Source organism: Rhagoletis pomonella, unplaced genomic scaffold, assembly GCF_013731165.1.
Source record: "Rhagoletis pomonella isolate Grant_MI unplaced genomic scaffold, Rhpom_1.0 Rhpom_scaffold_00009, whole genome shotgun sequence".
Classification (NCBI taxonomy): domain Eukaryota; kingdom Metazoa; phylum Arthropoda; class Insecta; order Diptera; family Tephritidae; genus Rhagoletis; species Rhagoletis pomonella.
The window spans coordinates 37,833,265-37,854,966 of NW_023458563.1; the positions used below are offsets into that span (position 1 = coordinate 37,833,265).

Below are 21,702 nucleotides of genomic sequence, written 5' to 3' on the forward strand. Positions count from 1 at the left end.
TGCAGCATTTACTGTAAGTTTTGCACTTTCTCGCAATTGTCGATAAAAGAAACGCATATTGTAAAATAGAACCTGTAGTATTTGCCTATTCGATGGTAACTTTGCGCCGACGATCTGATGCGAAATTTGGCCAATTAAATCTACACGAACCACATTTTCGACGTGTTGACGGGTTTGAATCGATGACACGGTCGATGTTGACGGTAGTTCGGACATTATAGTTACAAATACTTAAATATTTCACGGTTAGAATCGCGGATAGAATTCAGAATGTTTAAGAACTATTCGAGTAAACGCACTACTAAATTGCACAAAGTTTCAACTTAAACTGACTAATTGGAATTTTTTCTCATTAATAATTATGTAGTTCCGTTATGATTCACTTTAAATTCTGAATATGGCCTACTTATTTAAACATTTCAAAAACACTGAATTCAAATTGGGGAAACTTTGAAAATCTTATAAGTAGACACTTGTTCAAAATTGACTTGGTTTCCGCGCCGACTTTTCGTTATCCAATTTCGAGCCATCCCAGCTAGTGTTAGGTGGAAAGGTAAGTCGAAAACCCTGCAACTTAGTTATTTTGTAACCGAGTTTATCATAACGATCCCTAACCGCAAAAAAGACGTAAGCGACATTTTTTCAAAATTTTGTTTTTGATGCAGAAGTGTTTGCAGAGCATCTAGATTTATTTTTGCATAAAAAAAATTTTAAAAATGTCACTTGTTGTATAGACAATTTACTTAATAAAACAATTTTATTAAATTTGTATCAAAAATATAATATTTACAAAAATAAATTTTAACGAAAATCTGCAAAAACCGATTTTTCGTCCTAGTAGGTAAATTTTTAAACTTTACTTGATTTCCGCGCCGACTTTTCGTCATCCAATTTACACCAAATTTTATCCCAGCTATTTTTAGGTAGAAAGGAAAAAAAATAACCCAATCCCACCATCTAGAACATGTTTTTATTTTTAAGAACACCTCTACACCTTAAGAGAGCCAAATATTGAAAAGGCTCTTTAATGTAACAATTTGCCTTGACAACTCAGAACTTTAAGTATGAGTTTGCAATATAGCAGCAAACCACCCATTTTTCCCAATATAACGGCTCGATCACAGCCCGTACAGTCTCACAAATCTGGATTTTGGATCATTTTTACCTGCAGGAACCAATAGTGAAAGAAAATAATTTCACGGGACAAATTAAAAGTTTGCGATTAAATACGAATGTGACCCACTTATAAAATTGTATAAGTAAATCTTATCTCTGGTTTCATGTTTTGGTTTTAAGTTATGTAAAATAAATTATGTAAAAGACTGTATGTTACAGCCCATTTCCACCAAACGCTTAACTACAGTTAAGAGTTTAGATATTTTTAACAAGAGGTGATCTGCAATGCTTATTTATTCGTTTTTGTTATTTTCCTTTCATTTGCTTGTACCTAATATAAACAACTACCTCCTTCGAGTTGTAATCTGCTTTTTTCCAATAGGCATAAACTGCAGTAGAAATGAACTATTAAACACCTTTTAAATGTTTGTAAATCTCTGAGCGGTTTTTTTGTTTTATGTTTCAGGGCCGATTGTTCAATATCTGATTAGTACAAATCGGAGGTAGAAGCTCCGGTTAAATACATTGAACAACCGGCCATTAAAAATATTTGTGAATATTGTGAAATTTGTTATAGTCGGAACACATTGGAAAGGACAACCACAGCTGTAAATTGTTCATCTTCGTTATCTAAACGCTCAGTCGATGGTGATATGAATTTTTTGAACGCGGCAGCGACATCATGCATTTTTATGAGTTTGTCATAAAAGAATTGGAAGAACTCATTTTTCGGTCGAAAAATATAAATAGATCTAAGCTGGCCATAATATCAGACGTGGTGTATTATCTACATACGTCGAAAAATTATTTCTAATTTGTTTAGAATATTATGCTCATAAAAATTTGGTAATTTTTTTCGGAGTTTGGTAATTTTTTTTAGAGGTTTGGTAAAAAATTTAAAATCTTTGTGGCAACACTGAAGTATATACGTAAACAATGTGCGAATATGCTGTCGTTTCTTTCGGCTACCAACTGCCGTTCGACGCGTTGCTCTTGACGGAGTAATACGCGCAAGTACATACGTAACCAATGTTCAAATATGCTGTCGTTTATTTCTGCTACAAACTGCTGGTCGTCGCGTTGCTCTTGATGGAGATATACATATGCGCAAGTGCACCAACTGTGTGCAATATGCTGTCGGCTCTTTCGGCTACAAAACTGCTGTTCGTCGCGTTACCCTTACTGGCGATATACGCGCAAGTGCACCAACTGTGTGCAAAAATGCTGTTGCTTTTCGGGCTAACTCAACCGCTTTTCACCGCGCTGCTCCGCGCGATATACACACCAGCACCCACGGCGTACGCAACTACGTTGCTGTCTCTTTTCGGCTGACGTTTTTAGCACTATATATAAATTCGTCTTCCTTTTAACTTTTTAGTTCGTGTTTTGCTGTTTCAAGTTCGACCACTTGGACGCCGGTTTTAAAATAACTGTCATTCACCGGTAAAATGGTACTGTGTCCGTTGGAGCACCCCAACTTTTAGGGTTATGCGAATTTGCGTACAGTACGTACACCACGGTTTGCACAATTCACTGCTTTCTGCGCCTTATTTTGCAGATTGTCTGCCTTTGCGCAAATCGAATTGCCTTTGCATGTGTTTCTATTTCGCATGCGATTATTTGTGCGTACTCTGGTTTGTCTACCGCGTATTTCGGCAGAATCACTTTTCCACTTTGATTTGCCCGCAGGCACACAGTCACTTTTTCCTATTTTATGTTTTTAAATAACGCACGCGTTCGCCTTCCCGGACGAGTCCCCAATTTGTAGGAAAAGACGGTTCGCTTGGCTATTTAAATAGAGTCGCATACATTTATTCAAATGTTCACTTGTACATGAATTTCGACATATTATAGGGAATTTACATGATTCAACTTTCACAGGCGATTAGTTGAATCAAAAGTTGAACGAAAGTAGGCAGCCGACCAACTTGATTGGAAGCGATTAGTTGAAAGGCCGTTTACACTAGGCGATTGTTGCATTGAACTAAAAATCGCCTCATGTAAATTCCCTATTACTATGCAACAGTTTGGCAACTATGTCGTGCGCGCTTCGACATACAATGTTAGACTCCTGATGGATACCTTGTCTTCTGTTCGTTCGTTAGTTTCTCCTCTGTCTATTCGTTCCTTCGTTCTATCGTTCCTTCGTTCACCTACCTAGTGTTACCATATACCCCGATATCCCATTCCCACATACATATGCGTCACCCCTATTCCAGAAGCATGAATGTACAAATTTACCAATTTTGAATTATTGGGTTGACTTGATTAACCTGTGGATGTTCTATGTTATACCAAAACCCAGATAACCAGGCATACATGGAAACTACATATTTCACAATGTCAATTACATGAATGCAGAGTTAAGTCTCCTAATAAAAAACTTTCAAACTTGATTTCCCAAAATTTACATTTTTACACATTCATGTTTCTGGCATGCGGGGGACGATATGAACTTGACGATTTGTTTTACAAAAATTATTTAAAAAGCAGACGTCTCGGTTGCTCAGCAAACCGGTTAGTCGTTTCTGCAATTATCTCACATTGATGTTTTTAAACAGAATTTCGATGTATGCCTAAGTTGCATTAACCTGAAGGTAAATTTTATAAGAAATTTAATTCACAATTTATTAAAAGTAGTAGTAATCCTCGAAATTCGGGTGAATGCAGTTAAGAAATACTTACTAATATTAAGAATTTAAATTTATGTATATAATAGAACGTGATATTCATGATTCATGACTGTACTTCAATATTTAGCTCAAGATTTAAATAAGAGCTTCGTGAAAGACAACTTTAATCTTGGATTGCTAGAGGCCTGATAACCCAGGATAATTTTTAAGTTCTTAAAGGACTCAAAGCTTCGTACAGTTGGCCGTGAGAAAACAGCCATCTTTAATGTATAGTTCAACATTTCTAAATATCTGTCCAAGGGCTTTAATAGCCGTAGTCTGAAACCCAATAATCACTGAAAATTGGCGCCGTTTCATGGTGGCTATTAGTATCACACTTTTAAACAAAAGCTTTCTTAACCCTTTCAGAACAAAAATTCAACCACTGATTCGAAAAATTTTAAAATATGTATACTAGGGCGGGTCGAAAATCAAATTTTTCTCAAATCCCTTGGTAATGGTGAAAATATATTTCATCATGAAGTCAATAACAAGCCTGCAAAATACTAGTGCGATTTCGTTTCTAAAAAGTATGTTGCCTTCTCATTGCCTCCTTAGTATATGTGCGTAGAGGGCAAAGAGAAGGTAACATTTTTCGGTAGAAACGAAAACGGCATAAGTCTTTTATTTTAACTGTTAGAGGCCGCGCGTCGACCGCCAAGTGGCACAAATCATACTAGTCGAATTAGACCAATTCATGTTAAAAATTATGTTCAGTAAAAAGCTTTGGTGCATATAATTATGTAAAGAATCCGTTAACGCGAAAGATAAAGTCAAATATCATTTCTCGCAGCACTTTAGCTTATCGTTAATCTTTATCTATTTTCAAGAAAATTTTAATTATTCTCTTGATAATTGCACTGGCCTATAGTCAAAAGATGTGAAGAACAATTTCGGATTTGTTTATGCAAATGAGTATGGAAACACCGAACAGGCATAACTTCTAGAAACACTAATTAGTTTATTAGCTTATGAATTAGGATGGTCCAAAAATGCATTTGAAAAAGTAAAGTCGGAATTTTTATGCTCTCACCCCCTAGGATTGTTCTACACCGAAAAAAATATTTAGAGGTCGCTCAAAGCGCCCAAAGTCTTCCATGTATTTTATATGGGGAAAAAACCACTTTTCGTAGAAATGGTATAGAATAGTTAAAAAACTAAATTTTTTTACCAACTATAATTTATAGGTCCGCCAAAAACCCACAAAAACCCCGAAAATGCAATGGGGCGACCAATAATAAATCGATAGTGTTAAAAAATGGTTAAATAAACAATTGGGTATTTTCATTGAAAATCTCCTGAAGAGAACCAAATTGTCCCGATCGAAAAATATTGACTTTCAAGAATTATATACCATTTCTACGAAAAAATTAATTTTTGCCATATAAAAATACGTGGAAAACTTTGAGTGCTTTGAGCGACCTCTAAATATTTTTTAATTTCAAAATAAAACAAGTAAGAAAGTCCAAGTTCGGGCGGAGCCGAACATTAAATACCCGGCGCAAGTATTAAATATATGTTTTCCACCTTTATGAAAGCTACCGCTACATGATAAGCAGGGGTGTATAAATTTTAAGTAAACTAGCGTCCTTAAATTTCGAAATATTGATGATTAACTCAGTGTGAGGGCAGGACCAGGATGAATTTATTTGCATAAAAATGTATTAAGGCAAAAATATTTTGGGTAGGCGTCGGAGCCAATGATAACCATCAGTTACCACCTCTGCATGGTTGTAAGTCATGCAGAGACCCTACGGCTTGTAGCGCTGTGGCTTTGCCGCTTAAACTCTGTAAGAGTTTTTTGGGGGTGTGCGTCAAGCGGGAGTGTTGAGCAATGGTTATTGATTCAAGTTAAAAAATTGGGTAGGCGCTGTGGCCAATGGTAACTCTTGTACCACCTCTGTATGCTAAAAGTCATATAGAGCCCCTACAGCTTGTAGCGCTTTGGCTTTTGCTGTTTAAAACCACTCCGGAGGAGCGGTGATGCATCAAGCGGGATTGTTGAGCATGATTTGGAGTGCCAGCAATTAACTACTTTAGTAGGTTTTGTTCTGCGGCAGTTGAGAAGTGCATAAAAAAAATACATACCCAATGAAGAACGATCGAATTATTTATAAACACAAGCGCGTGTGTTTATTCGCTGCACTTGGGTTTGGGCGGGAGTGCAATACAAGTACATGTGTGTGTTCGCTGTTCTTTGTTTATGCGGGAAATGCATAAGTCGCTTAGACATCCTAGCCCCCCTAGACGACTTGTCGTCTAGTGGATGTAAAATAAGCCGCGAGTATCCGGCTCGAAGGACCATGAATAACTCAGTGTGAGGGCAGGACCAGGATGAATTTATTTGCATAAAAATGTATTAAAGCAAAAATGTTTTGGGTAGGCGTCGGAGCAAATGATAACCATCAGTTACCACCTCTGCATGGTTGTAAGTCATGCAGAGTCCCTACGGCTTGTAGCGCTGTGGCTTTGCCGCTTAAACTCTGTAAGAGTTTTTGGGGGTGTGCGTCAAGCGGAGTGTTGAGCACCGGTTATTTATTTAAGTTCAAAAATTGGGTAGGCGCTGCGGCCAATGGTAACTCTTGTACAACCTCTGTATGCTGAAAGTCATACAGAGCCCCAACAGCTTGTAGCGCTTTGGCTTTTGCTGTTTAAAACCACTCCGGAGGAGTGGTGATGCATCAAGCGAGATTGTTGAGCATGATTTGGAGTGCCAGCAATTAACTACTTTAGTAGGTTTTGTTCTGCGGTAGTTGAGAAGTGCATTAAAAAAATGCATACCCAATGAAGAACGAGCGAATTATTTATAAACACAAGTGCGTGTGTTTATTCGCTGCACTTGGGTTCGGGCGGGAGTGCAATACAAGTACATGTGTGTGTTCGCTGTTCTTTGTTTATGCGGGAAATGCATAAGTCGCTTAAACAATTGAAATTTCAAGCATTTCTGAAATTTACCGTTATATCAAAAGCGGCCGTAATTTTAGTCCGATTTCAACAATTTTCAATGGTTTGCTTTTATGTGGCGAGCACAATAACCATACCGAGTTTGGTACAAATTGCTAGAACGGTTAGCGAGATACATATATATGATCATAAGTGGGCGGTGTCATGACCATTTTCCAAAATTTTATAATAAGCGTATTTCCTGGTAAAGAATGTTGCAACCATCAAATTTTGAATAAATTAGCTTTAATATTTACTGATTTATCGAGGATTTCGTATTTATCGAAATTACCGTTATATGGGATGTTAAAAATTTTCGGCCATTTGGTATGCTGTAACAGGGCCAACAACTGTGCCAAGTTTCGAAGAAATTGGTGCAGCGGTTACCAAGATATACACTTGTAACTATAAGTGGGCGTGGCTACGCCCATTTTCCAAAAAATTTCAATATTCTTATTTATCGTCTAAAATTTAATGTAAATATCAATTTTGAGTGAATTATCTTCAGTAGTTACTAAAATATCGCAGTTTTTGTATTTCTGAAAATTACCGTTATATGGGAGGTAGGCGTGGTTATTGTCCGATTTTGCCCATTTTCAATACCATCCGTCCTACGCCCGAATGAAGGAAATGTACCAAGTTTCGATAAGATATCTTAATTTTTACTCGAGTTATCGTGTGCAAGGACGGACGGACAGACGGACGGACGGACGGACGGACAGACAGTCACCGCTTAATCGATTTCTCTTTTCATTCTGATTATTTATGTATCTATCTCGATTCGTTTTGCCTGTTACAAACAACCGTTATGTGAACAAAGTTATAATACCCTTGTGCACAAGTGCGCTCGGGTATAAAAAGGTATATGTTTTTCGGTATAGAACAATCCTAGGGGGAAGGAGCATAAAAATTCCGACATACTTTATCACATGCATTTTTGGACCACCATAATTCGGATTTCACAGGATATTTTAAAGAATAATGCATTTACCTATAGTCACTTTTTCACATAATGGAATTAACTAAAATATTTATATCTAAACACTTTTTGCCGCCCCCTACTTTCATATAACGGCAAATTTACAAACTGCGAATATTGTGCTGCTTCGGTGACTAAGAAACCATTCCGCTCAAAGTTTCAAGACTGCATAAATGGACTTAAAATGGGCGTTTCTCACCCTAATTGTATTTTGTTTATGTATGTATATACTTATGTGCTTGAAACTACAAACTACTCAACCGATTCCTAATCTTGGACAATACATGTTTGACTTCATTCGCTACGATTTAGAAAACTGACCAAATGGGCGTGATCAAGTCCGAAAACACAAAAACGTTTGAAATAAATCTCGTCTCACTTTTTTACATTTTTCTCTTGGTTGCTGAAGTAATGAAGAATTGAAAATTCATAAGGGAAAATTGTCGTTTTTGTAAGTTTTATCTTAATATCTTAAAAACCTGTAGTCTTATTGAAAAATTTTATATCGACCCCTTTGCGTAAAATTATCGTATGTTAAAAAACCAGATTTTACAGGAAAGTGTTGTTTTTTGTATTTTTCTCTTCTTTGGCTAGCACTATCAACACCAAAGTTTAGATTTGCTGAGATAATTGAGAAATACAACTAAAAGCAAGATTTTTTTGCAGAAAGGTCTCTACATTCTAATTACTTAGCACATATGATAATTTCGCCCACAAGAAAAAAATCATTGTCACATACGATAAAATTTACAGTCATTCTTTGGGGTAGCTATTGGGATGTAAGCCGTAATATGCGTGATGCGTTATGGGTTGTAAAACAAAGTTGCATCAAAAAGTGAATTTCGTAAAAAATCGGGAATGTACTGCAAATCGTACCATTTGAAATCGATGCGATTTGCAAAATGCTTTTTAATATAATTAATGCGAGTAATAAATATTTCAAATAAAAACTGATAGAAACACAAAAGGACGTCATATTCTTTGATTTAGAGGCAAATTTTTTCCGTTTTGCTATGAATTCTCCAAAATAAACTTTGAAAATTGCATCGATTTCAAATCGTACTATTTGCAGCACATGTCCGAATGTAACATACGATAATTTTGCGCAAAGGGGTCGATAAGAACGTGAGATACTAAATTTGATCACCTCTAATTTGATATATCGTCCTGTTTATAACGCATTCCATAGATGTTACGAGCCAAAGTTTCATTTTCAAAATTCATACTCTTTGAAACTAAAGATAAGTTTTAAAAAATTAATCTTTCGTGGCCAAGAATTATTGGCTCAGACCTAAGACGACATAAAATTACTATTACAATACCGTCAAATGCCTTTTATTTTCCCCCATAGAAAATCGACCCAGCCTAATGTATACCAGCTAATTTGGATAGTTCATTTAAAAATCACATCAAATTTTTTTTAAGCTTTGAACTGTACCGTCATTCAGGGTCCTTTAAATTTGTCAGTGATATGCTAGTGATATGAACCTTTTGCGAATCTCAGTTCCACGGAAAACTGGTTAATATTTTTCAATAGACTATATTGCCCACTATCGAATTTTCTGCCACTGTTTTACTTTTGTGACAAACACGGTCAACTGCAACTGCAGCTTTAGTTTGATCTAATTGCTCAATTCTGTGGCTGCTACAGATCGCCCTAACTAAGTCGTATGACTGAGCAATTATACATGCAGATGATTACCGTTAAGTCGAGTTTCGCTTATTGTGGGGCGCAGCCGAGTTTTTACCCTTCTTAGTACCTTAAACGACCTTTCAATTGTACAAGTTGTACACGGCAGAGCTAAGTGCAATTGTAAGGCAAATTTTGCCACCGGGTAAAGAATCTTGCTTTCAGTTGCCCTTTCTTAGTATCGCATACCCACATAGAAGGTAAACTTGAAAGGTTAGAGGGGGGCGGGGGTAAGGGCTCGACACCCTGCCCCTAGGTAGCGACGCCCATGATTGGCCATGTAACACTAAATAGGAAGGATCCTACAATAATTATACAAATTTTGATTAAATTCGTTCATATTGCTAGATTTAATAACATTTGGTAATTCATTAAAGCATGTTAATCCTTTGTAATACAAGCTTCCGTTTTATAAGCAGGTAGATTGAAATAATTTTTATTTCGAGTATTTTTGGAGTGTACACTGAGGGGAAAAAATGTTAAAATTAAAAAAAAAAACCGTGATAAATTTAAAAAAAACGCATATAAAAGAGCACCAACCCAACTCGTTTTAAATTTGAGTGTGTACGTTATAAAAAATGTCGTTGTGAAGTGCGCAGATGCTTTTTCGTTATACGAAATTATAATTAAGAAGAAAAAAGAAATTTTATTTTATGTCTAATGGTAATTGAACCCGGACCCTCTTGGCAGCAACCAATTGTATCAAGCGTCTTTTCACACTCAGCTACAGCCACACATGCAAATGTGTTTTCAAATGTTGAGTTTGAATCAACATCACAGCGCGCGATTAGTGCATTTGTATAGATAAACATGTACCATGTATGTGTGTATGTGTTGTCACCACTGTGCATGCTTTGTATATATATACTTTCTTAATTACATATGAAAAAGCATACGAGACGTGCAAAACGCCATCCGTGCAGTGAAAAATGCTTCATTTTAATACGGGCGTATTTGAATTGAATATTTCCATTATACGTAGTGTTTGTATAATGGAAAAATCCACTTTTCACTTGATTTAAATACGAACATTTTTAAACGGTAATCAAATAAAAAAATTTCAATCTTGCAACGCGTTTTTTTTCTCAGTGTACATTATAGACATACTTTATGCTGCATTTTAAGTAATCAGGCAAGTTGCCATCTATAATGTTCCTAATAAATTTCATTGTGTAGTAAAAAAGTTATTGTTTAACACTCAGCCAATTTAATTCCGCCAACAAGTCTCTGATAAGTGTGTCATAAAGTTTTTTAATAATTTATAAATTGACTATATCTCCTTATGAAAAAAGTAAGTGGACAGTAAATAAAATGAGCTTTGCCTTTAGATCCATATACCATCGTCGTATACCTTCTACTCAAGTATCTGCAGGTTCTTTGCGTAAAGTATACTTTTTTGCCATTTTGCCCACAGTTTAATCAATGGGGTCTTCCCTTAAACTCGTAAAAGCCTCATAAACCTCGTAAAGCTCTTAAATTTACGAGCCTCGTAAAAGAACTGTCAAAATTTGTATAAAGCTCGATTTACGAGCCCCTCGTAAATTTACGAGGCAAATTTGATGTGCAAACACCTCGTAAATTTCAGTGTTGTCGAGGGGCCGAAAGTTTTATACTAAAATGTATGATAAAATAATGAAATAAATAATACGCGAATAAAGTGAATGAATTTCATCCACTAACTGTATTGACTTAAGTTTTCTGCTAATTTTCGTCATTTTTATTTGTATTTTAGCCAAGAGTGATAGAGAAAAGATGGCGGGATGTTATGGAAAATACCACGAAACAAAAATTGCTTCACAAAATCCTGGTTGATCTGTCAAACAATCACTTTACGCACCTCTTTACACTTTTTTGCAAAGGGGGCGTTCCCATAAAAGCCTCGTAAACTTACGAGTTTTACACGGTTTAAGACTTTACGAGTTTAAGGGAATCCCCTAAATGTGTTCGTTAAAGACTAGTTTATCATCGATCTTTATTCTTCGATATTTGAATGTACATATTAACATTTTCTATTGCGTCGTTGTTTATATTTAGAGTTAGCAGCTAACTGTTCTAAAAATTTCGTCTTGATATAACCATAAACTTAGTTTTATTAACATTTAATTTAAGTCTGTTCAACCAATCGTATACTTTATTTAAGTCATCTTGCAATTTAGAGGCTACTCCATCTATATTTTATCCACTTAGCATAAGCAACGTATCATCAGGAAATAGTTTAATATCGCAATACTTTATGCAATTGATATTGTCATTGATATATATATTGAACAAAATTGGAGCTAGCACAGATCCTTGAGGCAGTCCGACTGATACACTTCTTTCATCGGATATTGATGACCCAATCGCAGTTCTTTGATATCGATTCGTAATGAAGTTTTCAAACAACTTTAGTTCGATACCATTTACGCCTACATTGAATAACATTTTTGTAACAGTTTTTGGTCCATGGTCTCAAAGGCTTGTTTTAAATCTAAGAATACAGCTATTATATGTTTATTCCTGTTCAGGTCTTCCTTCCTTCCTTAGCAATGACCAGGTTCAAAGCACTACCACAGGAATGCCTTTTACGGAAACCTGATTGTTGTGGTATAATAAACATATTCAGCCTCATTGCGTAAGTCGTAAATTAGGCTGAATTGTACGACTCGACAACATTAGCATTGTCTACTTTCGTGCTGAAATAAGTAAACGACGAAAATTGTCGAAAACTATGCAGTGCTGCCAAGTTCTTCCATTTTAATACACTAGTCGAGTGGAAATTTTAGGCAATGACGCTAAATTTTCGATACGATTCGACTCTCGAAAAACGACTTGCATTCGGCACGACTCTCGCAATGTGGCTGGTTATTTTGCAAATATTGTACAAGTTGATTTTTAACAACTGTTTCAAGTATCTTTTCATCACACGGCAATGTCAGTTCTCGCCAGCTTTAATAGTATTTTTTGTTTTCTCCACCTTTCTCTAGACATTCGTTAAAATTCGAGTGTAAAAATACCCAGTATAAGTAATAGAGTCTTTAATGACTCCTTCGGATAATAGTTTCTTATTTTTGAATTTGCTAGCTATATCTAGGATGTCATTCGTTGATACGCTTTGAAATTTAAAGTTAAGGGCTCTATTACCAAATGACATTATTTCACCTGATTTCCATCACACTATCAATGAAGTATGTAGTTATTAAGTGAATGTGCTATTTCACTTTCATGTGTGAAAAGTTGGTAATTTATTAGTATTTTCTTAATGACACTATTTTGTTTAGATTACGGCTGCCATAATCATGAACCCATCGACCAAGACATGTATTCCCTATAAATACAGTTTCTTTGGTTCTGGCGTTGCATTATTTTTAAGCAGTTTCTGATATTAAAAGCAATGTAGTTTTGGGGCACAATCCGTCGAGCTGAATGATTAATAATGACGAAGTTCTGAACTTTTTTTAATCATAAAAGAACAAATTTCTCTTGACGGTGACGTAACTTGGTAAAATGTTTGGGGCTTTTAACGTGGTCTTGAATGCTTGCCTTACAACCATTAACAAATTTCCACACATACTACAATGCGCTTCATGATCATTTTTGCCATTGTGTATTTACATAACCTAAAGATAATTTAGGTAGGCTGTCTGAAGTGAAGCCATTCTAAAAGACTTACCCAATAAGGACTGAAAAAAGTGCTCCCTGCATGTACTTAAGTATATGTTTATATTATTTAGCATTATAAATAGAATTCAATAAGCATTTTAAGTCTCAATAAAATATATTTGATCTAAATATTTAAATTCCTTGATGAGGTATGATTTTTATGAACTAAAAACAGCTTTAAAAGAACTACTTCTAAAGGCCTTCTGAAGTACGTCCTACAAAAGTCCTTCTGAAAGCTCTCCTTTGAGTAGCGAAAGCAGAAAGGAAGGAGAAAGGAATGACTTTCAGAAAGGCCTTTTGGGAGAGATTTTAACTCCTGAAGTTATCTACTGCGTAGTATGTGTAGCCTCTCAGCCGTGAACCTGTTCAGGAAATTGCACTTTTTTGGCATTTTCCTGAAGATACAAAATTAGATTTTAACCAAATAAACTAAACAGAAAGAAGGTAAATTCATCAGATATTGTTCAACATGTTAGAAAACATTTTTCATTATCGATTTTCGCCTACTTATAAGGTAAAAATTAAACAGGTGTCTGCATCGACCTTCATTGAAAAATCAGGACAATTTAAGCGTGGACCAGGACACCAGGACAATTTGTTTAAATCAGGACAGATCCTGGAACCCCAGGACGTTTGGCAGCCCTACTTTAGATCGATATGCAATTTTTCAGGTGTTTCCACGTGGCCTTGCTATCTCCTGCATTACACGTTATTTTGTGTCCCTTGTATTTAGGCTTTTAATACCCGAGCGCACTTGTGCACAAGGGTATTATAACTTTGTTCACATAACGGTTGTTTGTAACAGGCAAAACGAATCGAGATAGATATAGACAAATGTATACATAAATGATCAGAATGAAACGAGAAATCGATTAAGCGGTGACTGTCTGTCCGTCCGTCCGTCCGTCTGTCCGTCTGTGCACACGATAACTGGAGTAAAAATTTAGATATCTTAACGAAACTTGGTACGTGGACTTCTTTTGGGCATAGGACGGATGGTATTGAAAATGGGCGAAATCGGACAATAACCACGCCTACCTCCCATATAACGGTAATTTTCAGAAATACGAAAAGTGCGATATTTTAGTAACTACTGAAGATAATTCACTCAAAATTGATATTTTCAATGAGTTTTAGACGAAAAATAAGAATATTAAAAAATTTTGGCAAATGGGCTTAGCCACGCCTACTTATGGTTACATGTGTATATCTTGGTAACCGCTGCACCAATTTCTTCCAAACTTGGCACAGTTGTTGGTCCTGCTACAGCATACCAAATGGCCGAAAATTTTTAAAATCGGACAATAACCACGCCCACATCCCATATAACGGTAATTTCGAGAAATACGAAATCCTCGATAAATCAGTAAATATTAAAGCTAATTTATTCAAAATGATGGTTGCAACAATTCTTTGCAAGGAAATACGTTTATGATAAAATTTTGGAAAATGGGCGTGGCACCGCCCACTTATGATCACATATAAGTATATCGGTAACCGTTCTACCAATTTGTACCAAACTCGGTATGGTTATTGTGCTTGCCACATAAAAGCAAAGCGTTGAAAATTATTGAAATCCGACTAAAATAACGACCGCTTTTCATATAACGGTATATTTCAGAAATGCTTGAAACTGCAATATTTCGAAATTTAAGGACGCTAATTTACTTAAAATAAATACGCCCCGGCTTATCGTGTAGCGGTAGCTTTCGGAAAGGTGGAAAACATATATTTAATAATTGCGCCGGTTATTTAATGTTCGGCTCCGCCCGAACTTAGAATTTCTTACTTGTTAACTTTTATTAGTTGTTTGTTCAATGTGATGTACATGAGCTAATTTATAAACTTTCATAAAAATAAATATTAACTATACTTAAAGTATTTGTATGATCAGTTGTGGGGGAGTAAGGTAAATTAGTAGTAGAAACTCCTTGTAGTCCTTTTGGCAGCACTGCTGCAAAATACTTTGAAGGAAGATTTTCGCTATACTCTTAATATTAATATTACATTAGATTGATCTCAAATTCAGCTCGGCACAACCGAAATTGAAAGCGATATTTATTCTGTCTAATAACACTGGATCACAAATAAGTGTTTTCTTTTTGTTCTACGAATACCCCTATCCATTCCCCACTTACAACCCGCTGATTCCGAAAATGGAGTTAATTTTTTATTCTATGGGTAAAAGCGCAGTAAGTCAAGGACGTAGCGTAAACGTAGATTGACGTACGTAGCAGCATATCAAATTTGCTGTTGATAGAGAAAGAGAGAGAGAAGCAACGGCAAGAAGAAAATCCATGGATAAATAACAAAGTAATGAGAGATCAAATGAAAACGCGCATAGATTTTTTGTATGAAAAATGAGAACAAAAGAATGCTACGCATACGCGATGTACACCTGAGTAAGTCTCTTTTCTGTTAATATTTCATACAAAAAATGCTTGCGCATTTTCATTTTACCACTCATTTATTTCTTATTTATCCATCGATTTTCTTCATTGGTAGCTTAATTTTTTTGTAAAGGAACAGGCATTCATACAAAATAAAAAATTACAAAAAATCTTTAATTTTTTAATTTTTCCCCTGTTAAAATTTGAACTTGTTTGATTTTTTCATCAAAAAACAAAAAAACTGTAGTGATTTATTAATCTCTGAGAAATTATCAGGCCTATCGAAAAGTGGTGTATATACGGTTTATGGAGAATTTCGTTGTATCTCATTTGCCGTATTACGATTGTTAGATTGGTTCGTAAGATATACATAATTAAGTGGAACTATTTTTATACCCGAGCGCACTTGTGCTCAAGGGTATTATAACTTTGTTCACATAACGGTTGTTTGTAACAGGCAAAACGAATCGAGATAGATATAGACAAATGTATACATAAATGATCAGAATGAAAAGAGAAATCGATTAAGCGGTGACTGTCTGTCCGTCCGTCCGTCTGTGCACACGATAACTCGAGTAAAAATTGAGATATCCTAACGAAACTTGGTACGCGCACTTCTTTCGGGCGTAGGACGGATGGTATTGAAAATGGGCAAAATCGGACAATAACCACGCCTACCTCCCATATAACGGTAATTTTCCGAAATACGAAAACTGCGATATTTTAGTAACTACTAAAGATTATTCACTCAAAATTGATATTTACAATAATTTTTAGACGAAAAATAAGAATATTATACATTTTTGGAAAATGGGCGTAGCCACGCCCACTTATGGATACATGTGTATATCTTGGTAACCGCTGCACAAATTTCTTCCAAACTTGGCACAGTTGTTAGTCTTGCTACAGCATACCAAATGGCCGAAAATTTTTAAAATCGGACAATAACCACGCCTACCTCCCATATAACGGTAATTTGGAGAAATACGAAATCTTCGATAAATCAATAAATATTAAAGCTAATTTACTCAAAATTGATGCTTGCAACAATTCTTTACCAAGAAATACGTTTATGATAAAATTTTTGTAAATGGGTGTGGCACCGCCCACTTATGATCACATATATGTATCTCGGTAAGCGTTCTACCAATTTGTACCAAACTCGGTATGATTATTGTGCTTGCCCCATAGAAGCAAAACGTTGAAAATTATTGGAATCAGATTCAAATTACGACCACTTTTCATATAACGGTAAATTTCAGAAATGCTTGAAAATTCAATATTTCGAAATTTAAGGACGCTAATTTACTCAAAATTTATACACAGCGGCTTACCATGTAGCGATACCTGTGCCGGGTATTTAATGTTCGGCTCCGCCCGAACTTAGATTTTCTTACTTGTTTGTTTTAAGCTGAATTACGGTAAATTGAAATATCTCCAAAAATCTCCATAGAATAAAAAATTATCTCGACTTTCGGTATGAGCGGGCGATTTCATATAAGCATTGCATAGTGGCATCCATTGAACATTTTTGCTGTAAACCAGAGTAATTTTTAGAACAGCCTCGGAATAATTTTCTTCGGTTTTAAAGTTTTTTCCTTTTCTTTAAAATTTGCAAACTTGTTATTTGTTTTCTGTTGTGCTTCTCTCTTACAGAAAGCCCGATTGGCACGAATACGAATTGCCAAGGCCTCATCCGGCGCTGCATTTGTAAACAAGAAAAAAGCTGCAGAAGCTCGGTGGGCAGCGCAGGAGTCAGGAATTGAGCTGGATGATAACTACCGCGATGAAGATATATTCGAATTACAGCATCATCATCTTCTGAGATGTCTCGAAAAAACAACAGTAAGTTCACAATTCTAAAAAATATTATTTACGGTGACTGCCTATGGTATAAACGTTTTAAGGTACATAACTACTAGAAATTTGGGGATCAAGTGCTCGACGCCTGTTTTGAAACAACAAAACCCTATGCTATATTTGCAGTGTACTATGACAGCGCGGAATACCATTTTTGTCAAAATTTAAACCAACATATTTGGACTAACCAAGTTTTCAGTGGCTTCGCCATTTTCTACAGTTTTCCCTCTTTTATTTTCATTGTGTCTTTTGGATAAGGCATGCCAATTTCTAGTTGGCCCGCGTTGACCATATGCTCTACTTCTTATTTGTGTTTGGCGCGGAGACCGTCAAAGAGATTTTGGCCGAGTTCAACAAAGCTCGCAAGTTGTTTCTCTTCTGTACCTACCGACGCCAATTGGAAATGCCAAGTGAAGCCAAGTCCGTCTTCTTCATCCGCTACCACCAGCGGGTTTTCTAAGTGAATACTTTCAGCGCTGGAGCGTTTCCGTCCATTCGAAGGAAAAAGTCCAACTCAGCTGTGCCGCCGTATTTTAAGTAGCTGCGCTATGCCCTGTTGTTGAGCTGTGCCATCGTCTGCGGTACTCGCCGTCGCCAACGCGTAAAGTGCCGTAAAAGTTCAGTTAGTCTAGACTTAACTTAATGTAACTTACCGTAAGAAATCATCAATGCGTTCATTTATTTTTGAGAAATACAAAAAAGAAAATCTGACAAGCATGTTCTCTCACCGCTCTCAATTTCCGTAAGGCCGTAACTTAAGAATCTTAAATCTACAGGTTCTTAAGTTGCTAACGGTTAGCTAAGTTTTAACTACCCGCAACACAGTTTCTCATATAACAGGTTGGCAAAAAAAAGTTACGGAAATTAAGTCTAGACTAACTGAGCTTTAATACCTTCCGTAAAATCTCAAGTACTCCAAGAGCCGCCTCATCGGATGTTGTCATTATCCGTGCTTCTGTGCCATTGTTGCAACTTTCTTTCTTTGTAAATTGGTTTGCTTCCCGAAGCATTGATCCATCCTGTGCCAGGCCCAGTAATCAGCTGTTGTGCTGCTGAGTTGGGCGAGCGTTCCAAAAGCTGCTATTCAATCGCTGGTTTTGTATGGAAAAAGCAGGGCGAACGGTGTACGACGGCATCGCCCAATTCGGCGAACTTCGCCGTTCGCCGTATATTTCATTTCAAGCAAAAGTTGCAACAATTTTCGTTTTTTTTCAATTTAAGTTTTGTATCTTTTTTGTATTTCACATGGCACGCTTTGATGTAGAAGAAAAAAATCAAAACAGTTTTTGACACTTTCGATACCAGAAGCAACAACAAATGTTGTTTTTTGCTCAAATGCTCTAAACCTGTTTGATAGGCCTTGAATTAAACAAAAAATGTGATATAATTCATATGAAGAAAGTAATATTCACAAAATATTTTTACTTATGAAAAGTCTAACAAAATATAGGGAAAGCATCGTCTTTAATAACTGCATGCTTTTTAATATGTTAAAAACATTGCTGGAAAACCTTAAAATGTTTGCATGGAACGATGTCGCAATAAACAGATGAAATAATAAAACGGCTTTCTCGCTTTATTTTCTGACATTCGGCTGCCTAATAGTCATATTTTATAGGCAAATTTTCAAATAAGGCAGTGGCAGCTGGTAAGCAGTTTCAGAAGTGAACTAGTGTCATTTTATTATTATTCTTTTTTCTAAACGGTTATAATGACAGCAGTGCATAATTGCGAAAGGAGGGGAGGGGGCGACGTCGAACGCGGCGCGGCGTGGGTGGCACGGAGTGGCACTTTCAGAATTGTATACTTACAAATCCGTCCATTTAACTTGTTCATGTACTACTTTTTGTCAAATGTAACTGGGTGACTACCTACATATGCGCACTATTTTGCTTTATTACTCAATTGCTAAGCTTAAAAGTTGGTCTTATTGCTCAACGAGAAATGAAATAAAGCAAACGTGTGTTATTTCACATTCAATTGGGAAATAACACAAATTTGCGTTATTTCACTCCCCTCCCCCCCCTACAAAATCTATTATATTTTAAGACGTCCACCAAAATATTTCGGAAAAATATTAAGATTTCAGCGAGCTGAACGGATTTAAAAATACCTCAAAAAATGGAGTCTTTTATGAATAAACATAGTTTCTTAAAAAATCTGCATAAAAATATTTAAAAATCTTTTCAACGGAATCTTTTCAAAGATTGCTTTACGAAAAACTTGAATAACTGGGCCAAAACTATTCTGATTTAGACTTATAATAATAATCCCAACGGTTTTTACCCTCCATTCCCGCCCATCCGCGCGAGGGGCGCAGTCCGCATGACGTACGAAACCAGTATTTTCAATTTTTACGCCGAGTCACGTTAGGCAGGAGTTTGTTAAGTGTCGAGATCTAAAACTGTTCAGCTACAGAACTAAATTCATCAGCCGATTTTATGTCTTTATTTTAATGATTCATTTATTGAGAGAGGACAGTATCGATTTCTTAATGCTGAAAAGCGGATCTGATGTATCAAACGTGCTGGAATGAGAGTTAAAATCCTGGCATAAGCAACGGAGTGGGTCGTGCAATTCAAAATTAGTTTTACAAGCTTTCAGAAATAGGGGACAAAAGTGTCTTGATACCCGGGAGGGAACGTTAGGGCTAACTTCGCCCAGAAGAAGTGGACTTGAAATTGAGCCTGTTAGTAATTTAACTATAAAAACTGTACCAAGCATTTGCCTGCGGCTGGAAAGTGTAGGAAGATTAATAAGTTTTAACCGGCTCGTATAAGGTGGAAGGTTATATTGAAATCCCAACGAAAATTTCTTAATGCAAAAAGTAGAAATTGTTTTTGAATTGATTCTATCTTTTCTGCTTAAATTTGATACCTTGGCCTAACTAATGTTGTAAACAGGGTTTTAGTGATATAAGGGTCACAAAATTCTTTTGATCATCGTTTCACAAATGCAAGTACACCTTTAGCCTTGTTGACTGTCACATTAATATGAAGATTAAAATTAAGCTTAGGATCCATTGTGATACCAAGGTCCACAAAATTGTATACCTGTTCCAGGTTATGGTTATCTATTGTATAAGAAGCGGGATGAACAGCTCTTCGCGAGAAGCACATTACTTTACATTTCTTAAGATTTAGAGGCATAGGATTTACTTGACACCAGTAAGCCATGCTGTTTAAGTCTGATTGTAGCAAAGACCTTTCTTTAATTGAAACGTACGATTTATAAAGCTTTACATCATCTGCATACATTAAAATTTTGGAAAATTGTATATCTGTAGAAATATCGTTTATAAAAAGCAAGAACAGAACCGGGCCTAGGTGGCTACCTTGAGGGACTCCTAAAGTAACATCAATGACGTCAGAGATAGTATTTTTAAACATTACCCTTTGTGATCTATCATAGAGGTATGAAGAGATCCAACGTAGAAAATTAGGTGGAAGACCAAGAAGATCAAGTTTATAGATGAGCAACGAGTGGCACACTTTGTCAAATGCTTTACTGAAGTCAGTATATATAACATCAACAGTTTTGCTTTCACTAAATGCTTTTGAGATATAGGATGTTAATTCAAGTAAATTTGTAGAAGTTGATTTGCCCTTGCAAAATCCATGTTGACTATATGAAATGCTAGAAGAGATAGAATGCCTCAACTGATTTGTTGTAATTGCTTCAAATAATTTAGGAATTGCAGAAAGCTTAGCTATTCCCCGGTAGTTCTCCACTGAAGATCTGCTACCGCTTTTATGTAACGGGGTTATGAACGATTCCTTCCATATAGTTGGAAAACCGCCCTCTTTAAGAGACAAATTAAATAACGCTGTTAACGGCTCATAGAGATAATCAGCACAATTTATAACAATACAAGTAGGGATCTGGTCAGGACCATAACTGAAGGACTGCTTTAAGGATTTCAGATAAACTACTACATCATCGGGAGATATTACTGGGATATTTATTGAGTTCATTGGACCTAGTTTAAAAGGATAGTCAATGTTAGCATGTGAGTTAATGGAATAATTGGATTTAAAAAACTGAGCGAACATGTTAGAAATTGTTTGATTACCACCAGAGACGGTATTTTGATACTTCATGGCGGAAGGAAACCCGCGTATATTTCGCTTGGAGTTTACGAAGTCATAAAATGATTTGGGGTTATATATTATACGCCGTTTGATTTTACACAAGTCAGCTTTATAACACTTTTTGTTTAATTCAAAAAACATATGACGCAAAAGTCAGTATTTTACATAGTATGAGTGTAAACCGGTTTTTGTAATCTAAAATAACGCGACTTTCTGTTTTTCTCATTTCTCAGTTCTTTAGTGAACCATAACTGTGTCTGTTTTGCAGGAACATATCGAGCCCTAACCGCCAAAATAACGTAAGCGACATTTTTTTCAA

General features: G+C 36.0%; 1 protein-coding gene across 10 annotated transcripts in view; it reads left to right on the plus strand.

Moving 5' to 3' along the window:
- LOC118745772 (potassium voltage-gated channel protein Shal) overlaps positions 1 to 21,702 on the plus strand; it is a 247,371-nt gene that overhangs the window by 149,073 nt on the left and 76,596 nt on the right. For all 10 annotated transcript variants that reach the window (XM_036479429.1, XM_036479425.1, XM_036479435.1 and 7 more), the window contains one exon: positions 17,089 to 17,277. In XM_036479429.1, the coding sequence (XP_036335322.1) occupies positions 17,089 to 17,277 (189 nt within the window). The remainder of the gene's footprint in view (positions 1 to 17,088; positions 17,278 to 21,702) is intronic.